This window comes from Lethenteron reissneri, chromosome 7 (genome assembly GCF_015708825.2).
Source record: "Lethenteron reissneri isolate LAM-NWPU_2019-01 chromosome 7, ASM1570882v1, whole genome shotgun sequence".
Taxonomy (NCBI): Eukaryota; Metazoa; Chordata; class Hyperoartia; order Petromyzontiformes; family Petromyzontidae; genus Lethenteron; species Lethenteron reissneri.
Window position 1 is genome coordinate 13,726,048 of NC_083785.1, and position 19,350 is coordinate 13,745,397.

The 19,350-nt window shown below is 43.8% G+C and overlaps 1 protein-coding gene across 2 annotated transcripts in view; it reads right to left on the reverse strand.

Moving 5' to 3' along the window:
- The window catches only part of LOC133358451 (sodium/mannose cotransporter SLC5A10-like), a 69,241-nt gene extending 50,997 nt beyond the window's left edge, over window positions 1-18,244 (reverse strand). For both annotated transcript variants that reach the window (XM_061576748.1, XM_061576743.1), the window contains exons 1-3: window positions 18,146-18,244; window positions 14,169-14,240; window positions 8,121-8,225 (exon numbers count right to left, since the gene is read on the reverse strand). In XM_061576748.1, the coding sequence (XP_061432732.1) occupies window positions 8,121-8,225; window positions 14,169-14,240; window positions 18,146-18,235 (267 nt within the window). In that variant the 5' untranslated portion in view covers window positions 18,236-18,244. The remainder of the gene's footprint in view (window positions 1-8,120; window positions 8,226-14,168; window positions 14,241-18,145) is intronic.
- Window positions 18,245-19,350: the final 1,106 nt, after the last annotated feature.

The following is a 19,350-nucleotide window of genomic DNA, read 5'->3' on the forward strand; positions in this document are numbered from 1 at the left end:
AAACGTCGGCGAAAACCGGCCCAGTCCCCCTCCGCGCCGATGAACTCCTTCAGCGGGGGCAGTCTCTGATGAAGCGCAGCGGTCGTTGTAGACTCCCGCAGGCTGATGTCACCACCACTCGGCTGTGCGTCGGTGCGAGCGGCCGATGGGATCGCCTGTCGCGGTTGTGATGACGTTGCAGCTTCAGCGACGGCGATGTCGGAGCAGATGTCTAGGCTGGCCACGCCCCGAACAGCTGTAGCGTCGATGGCGGGAATTTCAAATTCGGACTGCTCCGAAATGGCGGGAAGGCGCCCTGGTCGTTGGCTCGCCTCGCCCCGTGTTGGATCACCGGCCCCTAGTCGCGTGATGGTCTCCAGCGTGGCGGCAGCGGCATACAGCAGCTCCGCCAGCCTCCCGTGAGCCAGCCGTAACGCGTCTGGCTGCGGCCCCTCTTCATTTCGATGCCCCGGTAAGGAGGCGTCAGGCCCCGGCTGCACCTTGTCTTGTGGAGCCGTCTCGGGCTCGACGATCTCGGCAGTGTCTTCCTCCTGCGGTACTTTGGCCCGCGCTGTTTTCCGCGTGTCCATGTTCGAATTACTTCTGACACCAGTTGAAGTACCGGTGAGGACGCTTGACGCCGAGGTTGAGGCACACGTATGTTTATTCACAATATGACAGTGGGCATATACACACTCGAGGGGGTATCGGCCCCCTCACCCGTATAACTCGGGATACACCCCTAGCTAACTCTGTCCTAGCCCCGAATCCTCCACTAATGGGCTAGGGGAGGCTAACTGGCCCGACACTGGTAAGTCGGGCCTGGTACCCGGAGTTCCAGACCAGCTCTTACAAGAGCACCGGCTCTGGCTTTCGGGACCACGCCGCTGGCTCAATCCTGTCCGGCCCTGAAAAGGACATCGAACCAGGGGAGTCCAGGGCTCTATCTAAGACGTCTTCAATCTTCTTCCCTTAGCTTAAACATAACTCCTTTGAGCCCTTTGAACATCCCCTTTTATACCCAACCCCTCCCTGAGGGTTGGGGCCCCGGGGGATCATAACGTTCGAACCAGCCCCCCCCAGGGTGTCTGGCTCGGACGTCGTAGAGGGCACTTGCTCGTGCACTTACGTAGCCCCGCCCACTGTGTTTGTTTTCCATAGGCTGCCATGCATAACGGGCCCTCTCTTTAACACCCCTACATATACAAAACAACAAAACAGAATCCCATTGCTGCAATTATAACGTGTCTAGACTTTGTTTTGTAACACTTTGCCATGTTTTCTCTTTGAAACTCTGTGTTTGCAAATTTGGGTAGGCACCGCACGAGAAAAGAAGAATTGGTCTGTACAAAAGAAGTGAACATATACCTGAGAAAGTGATGAGGAGGTTTAGAAGTCAGAATGCTAAATTGGTTCAATTTCAGCCACCTGTCTGTGGTGCGTTGATTGTCAAATTAGTTGAGTATATTCCAGCTCTAGAGACTATTCATTTTGTATTGATTGTCATGTTATGACATGACTTGGCAGGGCATATTGAAGCATACGGCACATGGTATAAATAATAAGCCTACTGATGCAACTTGAGAAACAGTTCCGACATGAGGTAATGTCACAGGGCTCCTTGTGAGACTTCTGAAATGGAAGTTTTTTTTAAATGTCTTCATTTAATGACAGCTCTGAGAATTATAAATATTAATTTGCCTGTCGTGTGATAGGCATTACTCTTTATAGCAGGGCAGGTGCTGCCACTATAGTGGATAATAAGTCATTTACGGGTTGATTGACTGCTCTGTGGGCGTTTCAAATTTTGTTTTGGTAAAACGACAAAAAATATAGTGGACCTTAGAAATAACAATATGGAGCCATCAGTTGCCTTCCAATTGTCAGAGGAGGTAATAAAGTGGACGTTGAAACAAAAAATCATATCATGTCACATGTGATCCAGTTTACATTAAGGGATACACTCCATTTGCACGAACAATACTAGGCATGCGGTGACTTGTTATTGGACCGCTTTATAGTAATTGCAATTACAATAATAATACGTTGTTTATCCACCGTACAATCACCACCTTCCACTCCACACCCACATAAATAGCTCTCCTAATCGACTGAACCACATCCAGAACGTTCCTGCTGGTGCCTCTCTCACACACACACACAAATACAAAGTGCCCTCCATGAATCCCATTAACTGGAGGGGATGGTGGGAGGGGTGAGGAGGGGGGTCATGTGGCCAAAATCACAAATGGTTTAGGTCCCTTTTGTAACTGATGTTTACATACCACATTAGGTACTTAGTTTAGGTCACATTTACCCCAGGGGAGGCCCAGAACAGGTCCAGATACCATCTGGTACTCGTGTTTAATTTCCATGACTACAGGGAGCACGGACTCTGCCAGCCCAATTACCAAAATAACCCAAGCCTTCGGTTCCCATACCCGATATTTAAATAAAGGATTGTTGGGCTGCGCCATTCCCACTCCATTCTGCCCACTGCTTCTCTCTACCCTTACTGGGGAATGGTGATTATGAAACTATATAAATAAATAGATTTTATCAATGCTTATTTCGTTATGAGTATAGACATCCCTTTGTCAATCCAATGCTGGATGAAGGCATCTCCACATTGTGTTGGTAATGTTTTTGTTTAACCATACTTTATCAGTCTTGATTTGAAGCTTTCGTGACTGCAGGAATCCATTCTCTGTGGTTATTTCGGTAAATTACTTCACCAGGCTGGTCAGTGCAAGTTGACCTAGGAGTGAGGTGAGGGCCAGGACCAGCTCAGATGTCACTCACCACCGTGCCTGGGATTCGAAATGTGCTCACCACTACACCGCCATTCTATACTCAGAGGAATTGGTTAGGTGAGGTTTGTTTTAGTTTAAATCAAGTAACTTTAATTTTCGCCCCATAGTTTTAAAAATGACATGGCTGGGTGGTTATGCATTGCTCGTGATTGTATGGAACACATCCCTAGTTGCTGCACCGACTGCAACGTCACGTATGGGTTGAGATTCAGCCTAGGAAAAAACAAATAATGCTTAGCAAAGGGTGCCAGACAGCCAACAGACGAGGCCACCGTGGGGACACAGGCTCTCTGCTCCAACCTGATTTCAGGGCAGTGCCAGCACAGATTGCACCAGTTTCTAAAATGAGGATTAATGTTGGTCGTGGCTGGGAATCAACTTCATATTTATAGTTTTTTTAAACCAGGTGAGAACTCTAGAGACCAAGATAGTATCATTTGCAAGAGTGACCTAGACCTACCCAAGTTGTGCTATAATCCACAAACCACTGTGCCACATAACTGGTGGGGCGAATACTGCTTGAGAAAACCATTTCGCGAGAACCTATAACCACCAAGTTCATTCTTGCAAACGAAACTATCCTGGTATCTTGAGTTTTCAGTTGGTTCAACAAAAATTACTCTTTCAATGCTGCCACAGAACACAATTGGGGCATTCCTCCCCAATGCCAGGTACTAATTTTAGGCTGAGTTGACCTAAAGAAGGCTCAGACTAGGTTCATATACAAATTGTCATTTTTCGTTTTAATTGCCAGTCGGATATAAATACGGTTTTGACCATGGCAGGCAAAAAGGGTTTGCTGTTGTTTGCAATACACGTACTACTGTATTTTTCGTGAAAAAATGCACTCTTTTCTCTTGTTTTTATATTTAGCATTCACACATTTACAATCCATAAAAAATATGGAACGGTATTTATTTTAAATATGTTCGGTATGTTAAACAAATGGCAAGAATGTCTGAACTTATTTTGAGATTATATTGCATGCAGTCGCTGAATCAGCGTGCTTGACATTCCTGAAATGCTACGTATTGTACGCATACATGTAGTACACGCAATTTTTTGTTATTTCTATGCATAACATATAAGAGTGTAAGCAATTTGATTTTAAAGCACATGCGTTGAATTGTACATGTTTTGTGAGTGCTTTTGCTAAGAGGTCTGGACATGTTATCTGCCCACAGTGGGTTAAGGTGTCCTTGACATGATTATACATTTGACACCTCTTAGGATCTAACCTGGATAAATGTTGCCATAAATAAGGAAATAAACACGGCAATAAATAATCCAGCTTCTGTTGTGACATATAGAACTATCCTGTGAAATTAACTGATTTATGATAACAGTGATGATAATAATGCTGATGAAGATGAGTGACAGGGTGGCACATTGGTAACACTTGTGCCTCACAGCAAGATGGCCTTGGGTTCGAATCCAAACCCGCCTTTCTGTGCGCAATTTGTTCTCCCCATGCGGTGGGTTCTCTGATTTCCCCCCAAAGCTAAACCAAAAACAAGTAAACCCGTAAAAACAAAGTTTTTCGCTATAAATCCTTTATATGCGTGGCGGCTAGAGTCCTCTCGTCCTCTGGCTTGAGATGGCTGCCACCTATGGGTCAGATGATTGCATGGCAGCATTAAGCAATTGGTAATTAAATATAATATTTTTGTCCTAAAAAGTGTAAAATTTTGGAAAAAAAATTTCACGAACATTAATTGTCACGCACAACGAGTCTGTGTGGAAAATGTCAGCTCGATTGGATCACGGGAAGTGGGTTAAAAAACGACCGAAAGATTTGCACGGTCCTACGCAAGCAAGCGAACTTAATATAAAGGCTTTAACAAGTAAACCCGTAAAAACAAAGTTTTTCACTCTAAATCCTTTATATGCGTGGCGGCTAGAGTTCTCTCGTCCTCTGGCTTGAGATGGCTGCAATCTATGGGTCAGATGATTGTCTGCCAGTATTAAGCAATTGGTAATTAAATATTTAATTAGTTTTCCCTAAACAGTGTAAAATTTTGGAAAAAAAATTTCACGAAAATTAATTGTCACACACAACGAGTCTGTGTGGAAAATGTCAGCTCGATTGGATCACGGGAAGTGGGTTAAAAAACGAGCGAAAGATTTGCACGGTCCTAAGCAAGCAAGCGAACTTAATATAAAGGCTTTAACAAGTAAACCCGTAAAAACAAAGTTTTTCACTCTAAATCCTTTATATGCGTGGCGGCTAGAGTTCTCTCGTCCTCTGGCTTGAGATGGCTGCAATCTATGGGTCAGATGATTGTCTGCCAGTATTAAGCAATTGGTAATTAAATATTTAATTAGTTTTCCCTAAACAGTGTAAAATTTTGGAAAAAAAATTTCACGAAAATTAATTGTCACACACAACGAGTCTGTGTGGAAAATGTCAGCTCGATTGGATCACGGGAAGTGGGTTAAAAAACGAGCGAAAGATTTGCACGGTCCTAAGCAAGCAAGCGAACTTAATATAAAGGATTTAAAAATATATTCGCCTGTGGAGGACGCGGGGATCGATCCCGCGACCTTTGGCATGGGAAGCGAGGGCGCTACCAACTGCGCTACTCCACCACGGCCTGTGGAGGGGTTACGCTCTGGGCTCTTGCACTGTGATGTTCAGCCAAAGCCGTGAATGCGTTCTATTTGAATATATGTAAAATACATTTTTTTTGCCTAAAAAGTGTAACATTTTGGGAATTTTTTTTCACGAACAATAATTGTCTGGCACAACGAGTCTGTGTGGAAAATGTCAGCTCGATTGGATCACGGGAAGTGGGTTAAAAAACGACCGAAAGATTTGCACGGTCCTAAGCAAGCAAGCAAGCACGCGAACTTAATATAAAGGATTTAAAAACCAATGCATTGCACTTGGTTGGGCCACAAATCGCCCCTAACACATTGCTGGAAAATTACTCGATTGGGATTGTACCTAGCAACATCGCCTCCTACTGGGAAAAAAATATTGGCAGGACTATCGTGAAACAAAAGGCTTTCCTGAATAAACAAGCATCGTAATAAAAAATAATTTGATTACCATTAGGACGTGAATATAATGATGATGATAATCGTAATAATATGGATATGCTGCTGCTGATAATGATGTGTTGGTAATAGGTGAGTTGATTTTTTTATGATAATGGGAATTACAATACCATTACTTAATTCAATAATATATCATTTATGCATTCGATAATTTAGCCTAATATACCTATTTTAACTGTTTATTTGGTGATGCAGCATTGGCAATAGTGCACACACACAATTAACAATAAAGTCAACAAATGTGTCGATAATGCTGTAGCCTCAAAAGGAAAAACACATAACCATGCTAAAAAAGGTATTGCAATAATACTTATTTGTCCAGAATACCCTCACTAAATCCTTCTCAGAAAAGTCTCTCTAGGAATCTAGAGGTAATTAATTATTTACTCGATTTATTTGAACAAGGAAACTCGTGTGTCCAGAGAAAATTTCATACGGACTGGGGGGACAGCTCTCAGATGCCATTAGCCTACTTGACGCACTGCCAGCTTACAACCCTGCGGAGTTGAGTGTCTCACAAGATATGTTCCCAACATAATCCATCAATCTTGCGTGTTTATGAAGGTCCTCATAAATGGGGTGAGTGACCATATTGGGGGCTAAACGACATCACGACAAGACGGAGTGGTGGGGAGGTGGGGGTGATTTAGGGGGCTGGGAGAGTGGGGGCCAGAGTGTGGGGTGAGCCAATCCACGCAGATGTTTATCATCATCAGCCATGGCCAATCCACTGCTGGATGAAGACCTCACCAAGCCATCGCCATTTCTCATAGTTCTGCGATGCGACAATCACTCTGGCACAAGCTGACTGATGTCATCGCTCCATCTCCGTGGTGGATTTCCTCTCTGGCGTGTTCCTTCCTTTGGCTGCCACTCTGTCACAGGTCTCGACTGTGGGCCATCGTGCCCTCCAGCCACCGTCTCTTGTCCACGCCCACATATCTCAATGTCTCTATCTCGCGTTGTGGTCTGTCTGTCTCTCAGTGCAATTCCAAGAATATATATTTGCATAGCAGGAAATTGAAATAATTTAGAAATGCTCCCTTGTTCCCTTGTCATTCGTAATTTCAGTTATCCGAAGGCACTGGACCTGTTTTCATTCGCCTCTTTATTTAATAAATTGTGTTATCGCCTGCATTCATTAACCGTCCTAGCTGTACGGACAGTTGACACGTAGAAGTAAGGCAGCATTTTCTGCATGAATGTGCAGTGGCCATGGGGATTGACGCATGAAAGTCACAGGTTCAAATCCCTGGCGTAGATTACGATACTTTATTGCTTGAATTATGCCCGTAGACTAACACTCTCTCTGCCGAGTGACGCTGTTTTTAGTGTAAGTCATCTATGGTCCATTGCATTATCAATGCGATATATAGGCGAATATGTGTAGAAGTTGGATACGTGAACATCTATAGTAAATGACGATTACACCGCGCACAAATACAATGCAGTATTCCCTCGTTGTTCACGAACTGGCGATCGGCGGCTTGTGGCTATCCTCGAATCGCATTATGCATCGAGAGTGAAAGAGAAAGAAAGTGATGAGATATAAAGTAATGAGAGATACAGTCGTGAGAGAAGAAGCGATGCGATCAAGAGATGAGAGAGATATACGTAATTTTAACGTATTTAATCGCTTATTGATGAGATACAGAGATGAGAGAGATATACGTAATTTTAACGTATTTAATCGCTTATTGATGTATTTATTTAAGGTAATTCATTAAAAATATAGGTTTCCGTAGGCCACTATCATTATCCGCGAAATGTGTTATTCACGATCATCTCCCGAACGTATCCCCTCGCGAATGTCGAGAGGAATGCTGCACTGCAATGGGTGTGGGTGATTAATTAGCCAAGACAAAATTGCGACTTCGTACCGCGCTGCAGATGTGAGCGTGCATGGTGTGTGTGAGCGTGTGTTGGCGAGATGTTAACTACCTCGCCTGGTATACAGGAGGTCGTGGGTTTGATCCCAACCCTGACGCCTGCTGTATATTTGGAGTTTGCATGTCTCTCTCACCGTGGATTTTTCTCCGGGTCCTCCGTTTTTTTCCCCCCTCCACATTTAGAAACATGCGTTCGGAGTATTTGACTGCGACTGTCAATCTCCACGTGATAAGCCACTTCGTTGAGCTATCATTTGTCACCAATTCGCTTCTGAAAAAAGAGCTACATAGCTCAGTGTGCCTTACCTGGTTAAAGTAAATTCCAAAAATGTCATGCAAAAGTTATTGTCAGTGTGTGCGTGTCGGAGTTTTCGCGCACGCTCAGCTCATATGCGGCCACTGCGATGCCAGATGCTGCTCCGGTGCCGGCCAGGCCGATGAAGCTGCCGCTGCCGATGTTGCTGGCGAAGAGCGAAGCCCCGACCTGCGATCGGGCATACACCGTACATTCGCATAGCGCACACGATCATACAGGACATCGACAAAGATCCCTCGTGTAGCCTTAACAGACTTTTGGGGCAAGTGCTGTGAGCGAGCACCTAATGAAGGCCGGCACGGCACACGAGGGGATGGGTGGCCAGTACTACGCCCGACCGCTTTTGTCTCCCCAGTGGAGATGTTCGCACACCGCACCATGTTCCTAATTTGAGGCTGAGTCAACCTAGGGGAGGTCCAGGACTAGTTCAGATAATCGTTACGATTATTATAATCGTTACGATTTTAATCGTCACCGGTGTTGGCCATGAGTGGGAGTTGAACTCGGGTCGCCGGGTTTACAACACACACACACAAGCACTCCACACGGGAGATCCATAGCTGTCCACGCACGCACGCTGATCTCCCACCCACTTACAGTCGGAGTGCTGTCAGGCACAACTTAGCATCGAGGCATTGCTCATTTCCTGTTTACAGCCCTGGGTGGAAATTCCACAGAGCTATGGCGAGGGCCGAGACATTAGCCTTGTCTTTCATGCAAATTGCATGTCATCATCACTGGGGAATCACCAGACAAGCTGGAAGGCAGTAGCCAGGCGGTTGGCGTGCGCCAACATTCTCCTAAGCTTTGCATTTTTTCTATGCAATATATGAAGATGTATTCAGCGAATTAATTTTCATTACACACAAAGTGCTTGCCACAAATGAACCACAATACCTTGCTGATCTCGTCAAGGAGTTTAAACCATCACGCGAACTCCCGTCATCATCACAGCAGCGACTTCTGGCTGGCCATCGAGCAAAGACGGTCCCCGCATTGCGCGCTTCCAGATGCCCTTATGCGGCCATCTGGAATGCTCTTCCTTCCGATGTGAGGAAGCCACTGCAGCTATCCACTTTTAAATCCTGATCGAGAACTATTTTCTTTAGAATTGCCTTTTGTGTTTAGTATGTTGTCCTTCCCCCGCACCTCCGAGGTGCGCGGTTGGCTACGTACGGCGCGAAAGAAGTTCAACACACATACAATGAGTGTTTATGCAAGTGGGTGGAAAGCGGAGAACCTGGAGGAAGCCCACGTGTGCACTGGGGCAACACTCTATCCCAGGGGTCGGAAACCAAAGTAACAAGAAGAGCCATTTGCTTAGAATTCGGTACAAAACTCAATATTTCAAGAGCTGCACTACCTTTGACTTAAAACTTGCGTGACTGCAGGAATTCATATTCTTTGGTTATTTCGGTAAAGTCACTTAGAAGGGAAATAATAGAATAAGAATAAACAAATAAAACAATAAAAATTCTCACGACGTTTCGAATGCAACACAAGCAATCATCATCAGGTGTGACATCCACAGCAAGAAACGTCGTGAAAATTTGTATTTTTGTATATTTTTATTATTTAATTAATTCCCTTCTACGTGACTTTACCGAAAGAACCAAGAATAAGAATTAAAATAATAACGAATAATTAATATAAAAATAAAAACCACGACGTTTCGATCGCTTGTGTTGCGATCGAAATGTCGTGGTTTTTTATTATTATTTTTATTCACTTTGTTTTTTTCTTCTATCTGCGTGACCTTACCGAAAGAACCAAAGAATAAGCTGCACTACCTGTCAATACATACACACATTACGTCACGAAGCAGTCTGTAAATAGGCACATCCGGCTCTGGACCCGCAAATTGCCAAACCCTCCTCTGTTCGATAAAGAAGGGACAGTTGATATCAATCCACACTTTGCTGTGCCGATTTCTTCCGTGTGAGTCTGTGTATCACACGTCGTGGCTGAGAATGATTCTTGCTACCTGCTGAGCCTACCCACGAATGGCCACTTGCTAATAGCGCCTCCTCTTACGGGCCATTGTATGAATGCTCCTCTCTGAACGACGGCATGTGACCAAATTCTATACGTATACACATCAACCAAATTGTTATAATTTCTGACAGACTCCATGAGAAATGTATTTTAAACCCTTTAACAATCCCAGCATTTCCCTTTGTTGAAATCATGCTTAAATGTAAAGCACTGCGGCATAATGTGTGAAAATTGGTTGCTTTTAGAGCACAATCACCCATTTACGTGGCTGATTGACACGTAAGGCCAAATGGCCTAGAGGGTTTTCTAGTTTTCTATCCCAGGACAACATGTTTCTGATATGATCACATAGCATCATCTTTGGCTACATGCACACGCACATATTAATTATGTAAACATTATGCTCTCTCAAGCATCATGCGTGATTCCCAATCTGAATGATGACAGTCTCCCATCTGTTAATAGGTTTTTCCCCTTTTTTATGGCAACAAAATAGGTGTTAAGATGTTAAAACACCAAACTGAAACCTTTTACAAGGAATCATGTCTGCATTAACCACAATGCTTGTGGTCAGAATGCAAACAAAAAAACTCTGATAATATATGCATTGTCCTTGAAATGGATTGATCCACTTGGTCCATACCAGAGACAGCTTTCTTTTGAGCCTCGTCTCAAACGGTGTTAGACCAGAGGACGCCAAAAGGCGTACAGCCCAAAGACAATGCACGATCAGAGTAATGAGAGCTCGGGGTGAGCATCTACATAATCTCTTTTGTCTGTCCTTTGAGCCAGACCACCTCATTGTTGCCCATATTCTCACTTCTTTGTCTCGCTTTCGATCTCTTGCCCTCAATTTTCCCAGTGACGCAACACGTTTTCCAAGCCCCTTCTTGTCCCGTCACATGTCCCAGCAATGTCGCCTTCCCCGTCGCTATTACCTTTGCAAGTGTACGATTTTGCTTTGTTCTATTTAATACTGTGGCGTATAAACGATGCAAATAATGCACGCATATTATTGTGATAACGATGCATTCATGTACACGTGTGTAATTTTGACGCGGATATTTTAAAATTTAGCGTGTATAAATATGTAATCTGTTTTTTTGTATTTCATAGCTAGTGTATATTCACTATATATTTTAGTTATGCATGACGCATTGGTTCATTATTAATTATTCTAAATGTTAACCAGACGTGTGTCGGAATGCTTTTCTGTCTGTGTAGGATGGCCTCCAGTAGTCAATCGACGAAAGATGTTTACGGGTTCTGTGTATCATGTGCCGCAATGCCTTAATATAATGGCAGCTACGAGAGGCCCACTACATTCACCACAAAGTAAAACAAAATTAATCTTGAATCGAAATATCACTCTGAATCACACCAATTCAATTAATCGCGAAGGTGGTGAAAAAGTTATACCCACGGTGTATTTGTTTTATATATATGTTGCCTAACATTTTGTAAAAAAAACAATTATATTACAGTACAAATAACATTACTGAAACCAATAGAAAAAATGATGTTGATCTCATTGATTCAACCAAAATGTATCCACGTAAAGCAAAATAATGTGGCAGAGCCTATCTCTGCGCCACCTCTGAGTCACTGATGTAAATCCCACATTCCTATAGCGGGGTGCCTGTATATCCATATGAGACCCACTCTACACTTTCCACGAGGCCTAATTAATTTAATCGCCAATGCATGAATGATGGGGCAAAGTCATTCACCATCCAGAATTTCAAATCTCAACCTTCTCACTGTGATCCGTCCTTGATTAGGCCGTTTCCGGAGCTGTCATTTCCCGACAGCAATTCCACGTCTTTATTTTCATTATCGCGGACAATACAGCTGTTTTTGAGTTTAGGGGAGGCGAGGGGAGACAGAGTGAGCACACCATGCAGTGGGCAGGAGAATGTACTGCAAAGACAAGCTTGAAAGGTTCATCTATAGCTAGCTCAAACAATGCCGTTAAGACATTACACTTCCAATACGTACGATATATATAATATACGATATTTAATATCCTTCAATTTAATATTTGGCCAGGGGGGACTGTCGTCAGGTCACCTGGCTCACGATGAAAAGGCTTTGAGTTCAAATCTGGGGTCAACTGGCCATCTCCTAAGTGGACATCCGCACGGACACCGATCACTCAGCTGCCATGAGATCATTATTCCATCATACCTTTTAGCAATGAGCCTACTTACTTTTTCTAGCAATTAGAATTATGTATTTTTATCTGTGTGTTTTCTCCGAAACAATATGCTCATTTTTCTGTCTCTCAAAGGAATCCCGGCATGTGTCTCTTCGTAATTCTTTGTGCACTTTTCTTCATGACAGCACCGAAAATGACACAGTCCACTAATGTGTTTGGCTGTTTCGCCAATTGATGAATCTGCCCCCAAGATTGTATCCTTGTTTGAAGGAGCAACGGGATATGTTGCATTTGTGACTTTTACCAAAAACACGTATTGTGATGTTAGAGATAGAACATGTGAAAATTCACTCCCATGTAACCTCATGTTATTCCTTGTGGGATGTGAGGTGACAAATGAAAAATATATTTAATCCTTGCAATCTTCACATTATACAAACTGGGACACCAATATCTTGCCCTTACCGAATGTATGTTGTGTGCGTTTGCATTGGCTGGGCAGGTTTTTCTTTATGTTGTTAAATTGTTGTAACAAGGGTAGTACAAAATGTTAATCTGAATACTGTCTTACATTTTAGCCTAATTAAATAATTTAGATTAGAAGCGACTTTTAGGTATCTGTTGTGATTTTATGTATCCTGCTCCATGATACAATAAACATATCCTTCGACAACGAGACAGCGAGCACCATTAATTATAGCATTAGTTATTTATTAAGACCTGCTCATACAACGGGTCACACTCATATGCATAGTTGGTGTTCAGCCAGAGTGGTGGAAATTCTACATGCCCATGGCAGAGTGCAGAATATGCTTGTGACAAGTTAAGTTGACCTCTGATCTGAACTCAAAGCCTTCTCATTGTGAGTTCGAGTTCCTGGCCGCAATTGCTTCCAGCAAATATATAGTCAAAGTGTCGTGCCGTAGATGGGCCACGCTTACCGGTAGTGGTAGATGAGGTCCATCTACAAGGGTGCCCCGTACCGCCAAGGGGAGGGGGGCTGCGGGGGATCTATGATCCCACACAACACCACCCCTCGATGGGGACCCCAGACAGATAATCCCCTCGGCGCCACCAACGGGGGGGGGGGGGGGGCTGCGGGGGATCTAAGATCCCACGCAATGCCTCCACTCGATGGGCAAGGGGGCATAAAAGGGGACCTCCCCAGCCGATCGGAACCAGTCGCAGCTCAAGACCCAAGACCAGCCAGCTTAGGACCCTGGACCCCCTCGTCTTTTTAAGGACCGGGACGCTGTGCGGGCCAGTGGTGGGACTCTATGACTCCTGGCTCTATGTCCTTGTAAGGGCGAGTTCCGAGGAAGCCAGAGTCTAGATCCGCACCTTGGCTGGGTCGGGTCAGGTAGCCTCCCCTAGGGTAATTGTAGCCGGAGGACCCGAGAGCGTAACCAGAGTCATGCACGCTAGGAGTAGGCTGTGTCCCTAGGCTGTGTCCAAGTATTGTTGGAGTGGTGTATCGTAATAAAGAAGTTACTTCTACAAGTGTCTCCGGAACCCATTACATTTGGTGGCAGCGGTGGGATTAGCTGCCTGGGGTCCCCATCGAGGGGTGGTGTTGTGTGGGATCGTAGATCCCCCGCAGCCAGCCCCCCCCCCCCTGGCGGTACAGGGCACCCTTGCAAATGGACCTCATCTACCACTGCCGGTAAGCGTGGCCCATCTACGGCACTACAGTGAGTTCGAGTTCCTGGCCGCAATTGCTTCCAGCCAAATATATAATTAAAATATATTAAAATATAGCATGTACACCTTACATATCAAAATCATAATGTCCCATCGTACAGTTGTGTTTTGATAGTTCGAATATTGGTCATGGTGGTGCTGGTGGTGCTGGTGGTGCTGGTGGTCCTGATGGTGCTGGTGGTGCTGGTGGTCTTGGTGGTCCTGATGGTGCTGGTGGTGCTGGTGGTGCTAGTGCTGCTGGTAGTGCTTTCTCTTACCGGCCACCAAACAATGTCCTTTCCAGCCAAAAAGTATCCACTCACGTTACTGCGGTTGGAGCGGCACATGGACTACAAAGACACGGTGAAACGATAGTGTCAAGGGAAGAAAACATGAACCCTTCCCTTTAATGCACTGAATTCACAATGTGAAAAATCTTCCTCCCAATGCATCTGTTGTTGTGCACACCGGCGTAGCTCTATCACTCTCATCCATTTGTTGTCCTTTCAGGCATTTTTCTGAAGGCTGTTCCCGTACCCACATTTATTTCAGTAAAAGCATTTTGCATAGGAAACATCTCACCAGCACACAAATAACTGACAGTCTAAAATGCACCTGTAAGTGCTTTTGCAAACAAAATCATTCGGTGCTCTTTTAAATGCCTCCAAGAGAGAGAGAGAGAGGTGAGATATTTATATACACGATGAGAATGCAACTGAGAGTCTAAAGTTGGAAATATAGACAATGCACACAAAAAACGAAGATCAATAACCGATCAAAACCATAGGTCATTTAAAAAAGGCGTTATACCCTTTAAAGTGTAGTGTTTGCAATTGTAAAGAAAGGTTAAACATTACAAAATTCCCTTAACCCACCGCCCCCACTGGAAATCCTCTTGGCGTGACACGATGTTAATGTATACAATTTGTCTTACACAAATTAAGTGAACTGGCTGGAATGGCAATCTATTCGTTAGCAGTCACTTATAAGTTGCGGAAAATGTCTACAAGCTACTGTATATGGAATCAAAGTACACGTAGAGGTAGCGCACCATTAAGGGAACTTGCACAGGGCTGGTTTGTAGGGAGTACATTCTTAAGTTCCTGCCACCACTCTGGTCATTTATCAAATAATGCAATGTGCTTTTTGTGAAATAGACTCGAACTAAATACTCTGTGACATCAGTTCACAATAGTGTGAGCCCATGCCGGCATTTTTTGGCAGAGCGACAGCATTTTTCGTGGACAAATTGGACAAAAAAATACAATTCACTTGTGGCCAATTTCACACAATACCTCCCCCACTCAGCCGTAACTTGTGCTGCAATTGTGGAATTACCTGATGGTGAAAAATTGTTTCTGCTATTTTTTTCCAACTGGATTTCGACACAATTAGAAAATGCAGAGGAGGTTTGTGTTGCTCTAAATGTTGTAGCAAGTGGCAGACTAATGCGGGCTCACGTGCAGTACAGGGAGATGATCACACTGATAAAAGTATATATGTATCTTGGACTTCTTTCAGACCGTACATTGCCAACCGTGCTAATCAGAGATGCGAATACGAAGACAAGGAGATAAAGACAAGGAAGAAGATGATGATGATTGTGCATCTGCCAGTCATCTCATGGCACCTAGCTCTGTCCAGTCACCTGTCAGCGAGCCTTCGACACTTCACGTGGCCTCAACGTGCACCTGGCCTGGCACAGGAGCCGTGGTGACGTCACCACCACTAGCTGCGAATGACGGCTGTTGTTTATGCGGGGAGCGGTAGTGTAGTTGTTAGCGCGCTGAGCTGCAAACATGACGACCCGGGTTCCAATCCCGTTCACGGCCAACATCAGTGACGATTATCTCAACCGGTTTTCGGTCGATTGGCACACGAGGAGGTGGGTGGCGATGTTTACACACCGCACCAGGTACTCATTTGAGGCTTAGTCGACCTAGGGGGAGGCCCAGGACTCGTTCAGATAATTGTCACTGGTGTGGCCGTGAGCGGGAATCGAACTCGGGTAGCCTGGTTCATAGCGCAGCGCACTAACCGCTACAACTACCGCTCCCCACTGCCACCCACTCATGTAGTGGGCACTGTATTAATTTCCCATTCAAATTTCAGCATGAATAATTAAAGCGAGCCCTGCTATTTTGAGGCACTGTTGCATCGTTATAAGCAGCACTTAATCACGCATGATTAGAATTGGGTACAATTTTAATCAGTCACTCACATGCACTATGCAGATATCAGCCGCTAATGTCAAGGTATTGGACGTACAGCATTCCAAACTGGAAGCGCTTGATTTTGTCTATTAGCAGAGGGAATCTTAATAGCCTCTCTTTGTAATGTTCATGGAAAAAAACACTCAACACATTTGTCAATAATAACACCGTGGCCTTAAACGGAACAGGAGTATGTCAGGCGATGTTTCAAGCAACGACCCTTCTTCACAGCACACAGAGAGAAGAGGCCAGAGACGAAAGGGCATTAGCCCAAACGTCGCCCATTATACACTCCTTCATTTTAAGGCCACGGTGATATTGACGAATGTGGTGAGTGTTTTTGTTATTTTTGTGCTTGTGCAGGACAACTAGCGTAGCTGCGTTAAATTTTGTGCAAGGCAATATGCTAATTGAGCCGCATTCATGTAACGGTTAATCCCTCACACCTCTAAATATTTTCTACTTCGCATTTTTCAAACGTTTAAACATTTATTGCTCCCCATGTGAATCTTGTTCCATTAGAATTACGTGCACGAGTTGTTGAAATGCGAGCAACCTGCTTGTCCTCTTTGGAGTCGTTCATAATAGGTGCAATTTCTGGCAGTGTGTGCACCGTGAAATATAAGGCTGCATACTTATATGTAGAAGGGTAATTTTGATAGGGATCTAAAAAAGACATGTAGGTTCAAATGTTCAATTGCTCGCGCTGGGCTTTGCAGACAGACAGCGTCGGCTTGGCTAATTGAAGAAATGCACTTTATTGGTTTTGAAAAATTTATTTTGGTCTTGAAAAGCAAAATGCATTTGTGTCTCGAGTGAAAACAGTCCTTGATCAATACAGGCTGCCAGGTGTGATATGTGGATCACACAGCTGCTGTTCTAAAGTGATAATGTTCTATTAGAACTGAAAATCACACGAAACTAAACCTTTATAGAGATGTGCGTTAGAAAAATTCTGAATAGACAGGGAGATATAAAAAAAAACATGGCTTGGATTTAACAAAAAAACACTAACATTAAGTGCTGAAAAAAATCAATTGAACAAAGCTGCTGTAACTGTGGGAAGGCAGCTGAGAAAAACAGCATACACGTAGGGACTTGAGGTAGCCAAGAAAGACACAGAGTGAAGGAAATGTTCGTTGTGGCTTTACCGGACCTTGGGCTATGGAACGATCTATAACGCATACAGTTATTGGCGATGATGGTGACGGTTGATTTTAGAATGTAAACGCAATGCGTGCGTGCACATTGTGTTGAAACACTCCTCAAGCTACGGAGATTGCTTTAAAAAATGTCTTATGAGCAGATGCCCAGCCAATTAAAGTCACATTTACAAACGCGTGTTTGCATGAACATTTAAGCAAGTGAAAAAGTTTTTATTTTCCCTTCAAAATAATATACAACACGTTTATTGGCAACAAAGTATGGTATTCTCTGCATTATAAGCCATACTTTTCCCCCCTCTGTATGTATAAAAAAAGTAGAGAGTGCATTTCATAACCCTAATCGGCTACTGGGAGATGGGCTCATCCGTAATCTATTGATTATATAACATAAAAAATACCACAATGTTTGAGGTGCGTCTTACTTTCCGGAGCAGCTTCTAATCAGTAGAATACAGTACTTAGTGGACAACATACACATTTAACGCACGTGTTTATGTATATATATATTACAGTTGTCGTTGCTGAATTTCTAGAGAACGCAGAACCAGGCTAAATGGGCAGGACTATGAGGTAAAGGTAAATTTAAAGAGGTGAGTTTTCAAGACACACTTAAATAACTCTAACGACTCTGATAGTCGCATTACCAAAGGCAAAGCATTCCACAGTCTGGGAGCTGCACTGGCACTATCCCAATCACCGCAGGAACAGAGCCTTGACCTCGGAGCACATCGAATCAGGCGATCCGAAGATGTCAGGGACATCAATGGAGTATAAAAACGGATCCGTCCCTGCAAATATTGTGGGGCTAACCCATTGAGAGCCTCGTAGGTAAGCATCCTGTCCATAAGCGCAGTCACGCAACGGTGTGGCACTTACCCAAATACCGACAGCTAGGACCAGAACAAAGTAGACCGCGATCACCACTATGTCAACCGTATCAATTGTAGCTTTGCTGGAGGAGGCCATTGCAGTTGGTGTCTGTGGCGATTAGCTTAACAGGTCCCAGAGTCCAGAATATAAGGGCGAAGTGGAGCAACCTTTGATCAACTCCAGCTTTGTTTTTGTTTTACACGCAGTTGTGTTTATTGCTCACCGGGCCTTTAATTTTTAACCCAGTCATGCTGTAGAAAATGTAGATTTGTTATTCTGTTAAAAAAATGTTTGCACGTTTAAAAAGTACAGCCTGGATCGAGGGAGTTTGTGCCTTTGAGCCTGAGGTTCTTGTTTGAATTCTGAGATTCTTGTTTTAGTCCGTTGTCCTTCGCATCGCACCTCCGATTTGCACGGCTGGCTACTTGCGATGCGAAAGAAGTTCAACATACATACGTACATGAACCTTGTGTGTGGCATTACCACCTGGTGGAACTGTGTGTTCACTTTGCTCATATTTTGAATTCTAATTAACATAGAGGAAAAGCCCGTGACCAAATCACCAGGAAATGTGCATGATCTCGTCAGATCTCAATAAGCCAAGCAGGCTTGAGCCTGGATCATGCTTGGATGCGTGACCACCATGCATTGTTGTGGGGCCGTGTTGTCAGCAGATAGCAGTGGGGCAAAAGCATTTTTATACTGTACTATGTTCCAACATATGTGCTCCTTTTTATCCAGCACTAACCAGCGTGCAGAAGTATGGTTAAATAACCACCATGACATACACTGCGTGGGGAGGCTCTCATCCAGCAGTGGAGTGCCAAAAGGGTTCGCACATGTATAATAGAGTAATAATAGTAAGTAGGTTTTTTTACAGACAATCTGGGTTTTTATCACTTAAAGCGTTCCTAGCAGAACCATTCTGAAACCCATTCTTTTAGATATAAATCGTTTTTTTTTTCTCGAATACTGTTATCCACATAACAGCAAGAGGACCAACATATAATGACTGCCTGTTGGTAAAACATCAAGTGACTTCTTGTTCAAACGATCCATTGAGGTGGCACTCATCTTTATTGGCAGAGCTTTTACGTAAATTATAGTGTTCGTTTATGAAATGCTGCACAGTATTTAAAAGGTATTCAACATTGTTGAGGACTAAGTTGTCATATTTAATTACACTGACAACATTTTGTACACCGGCCTGT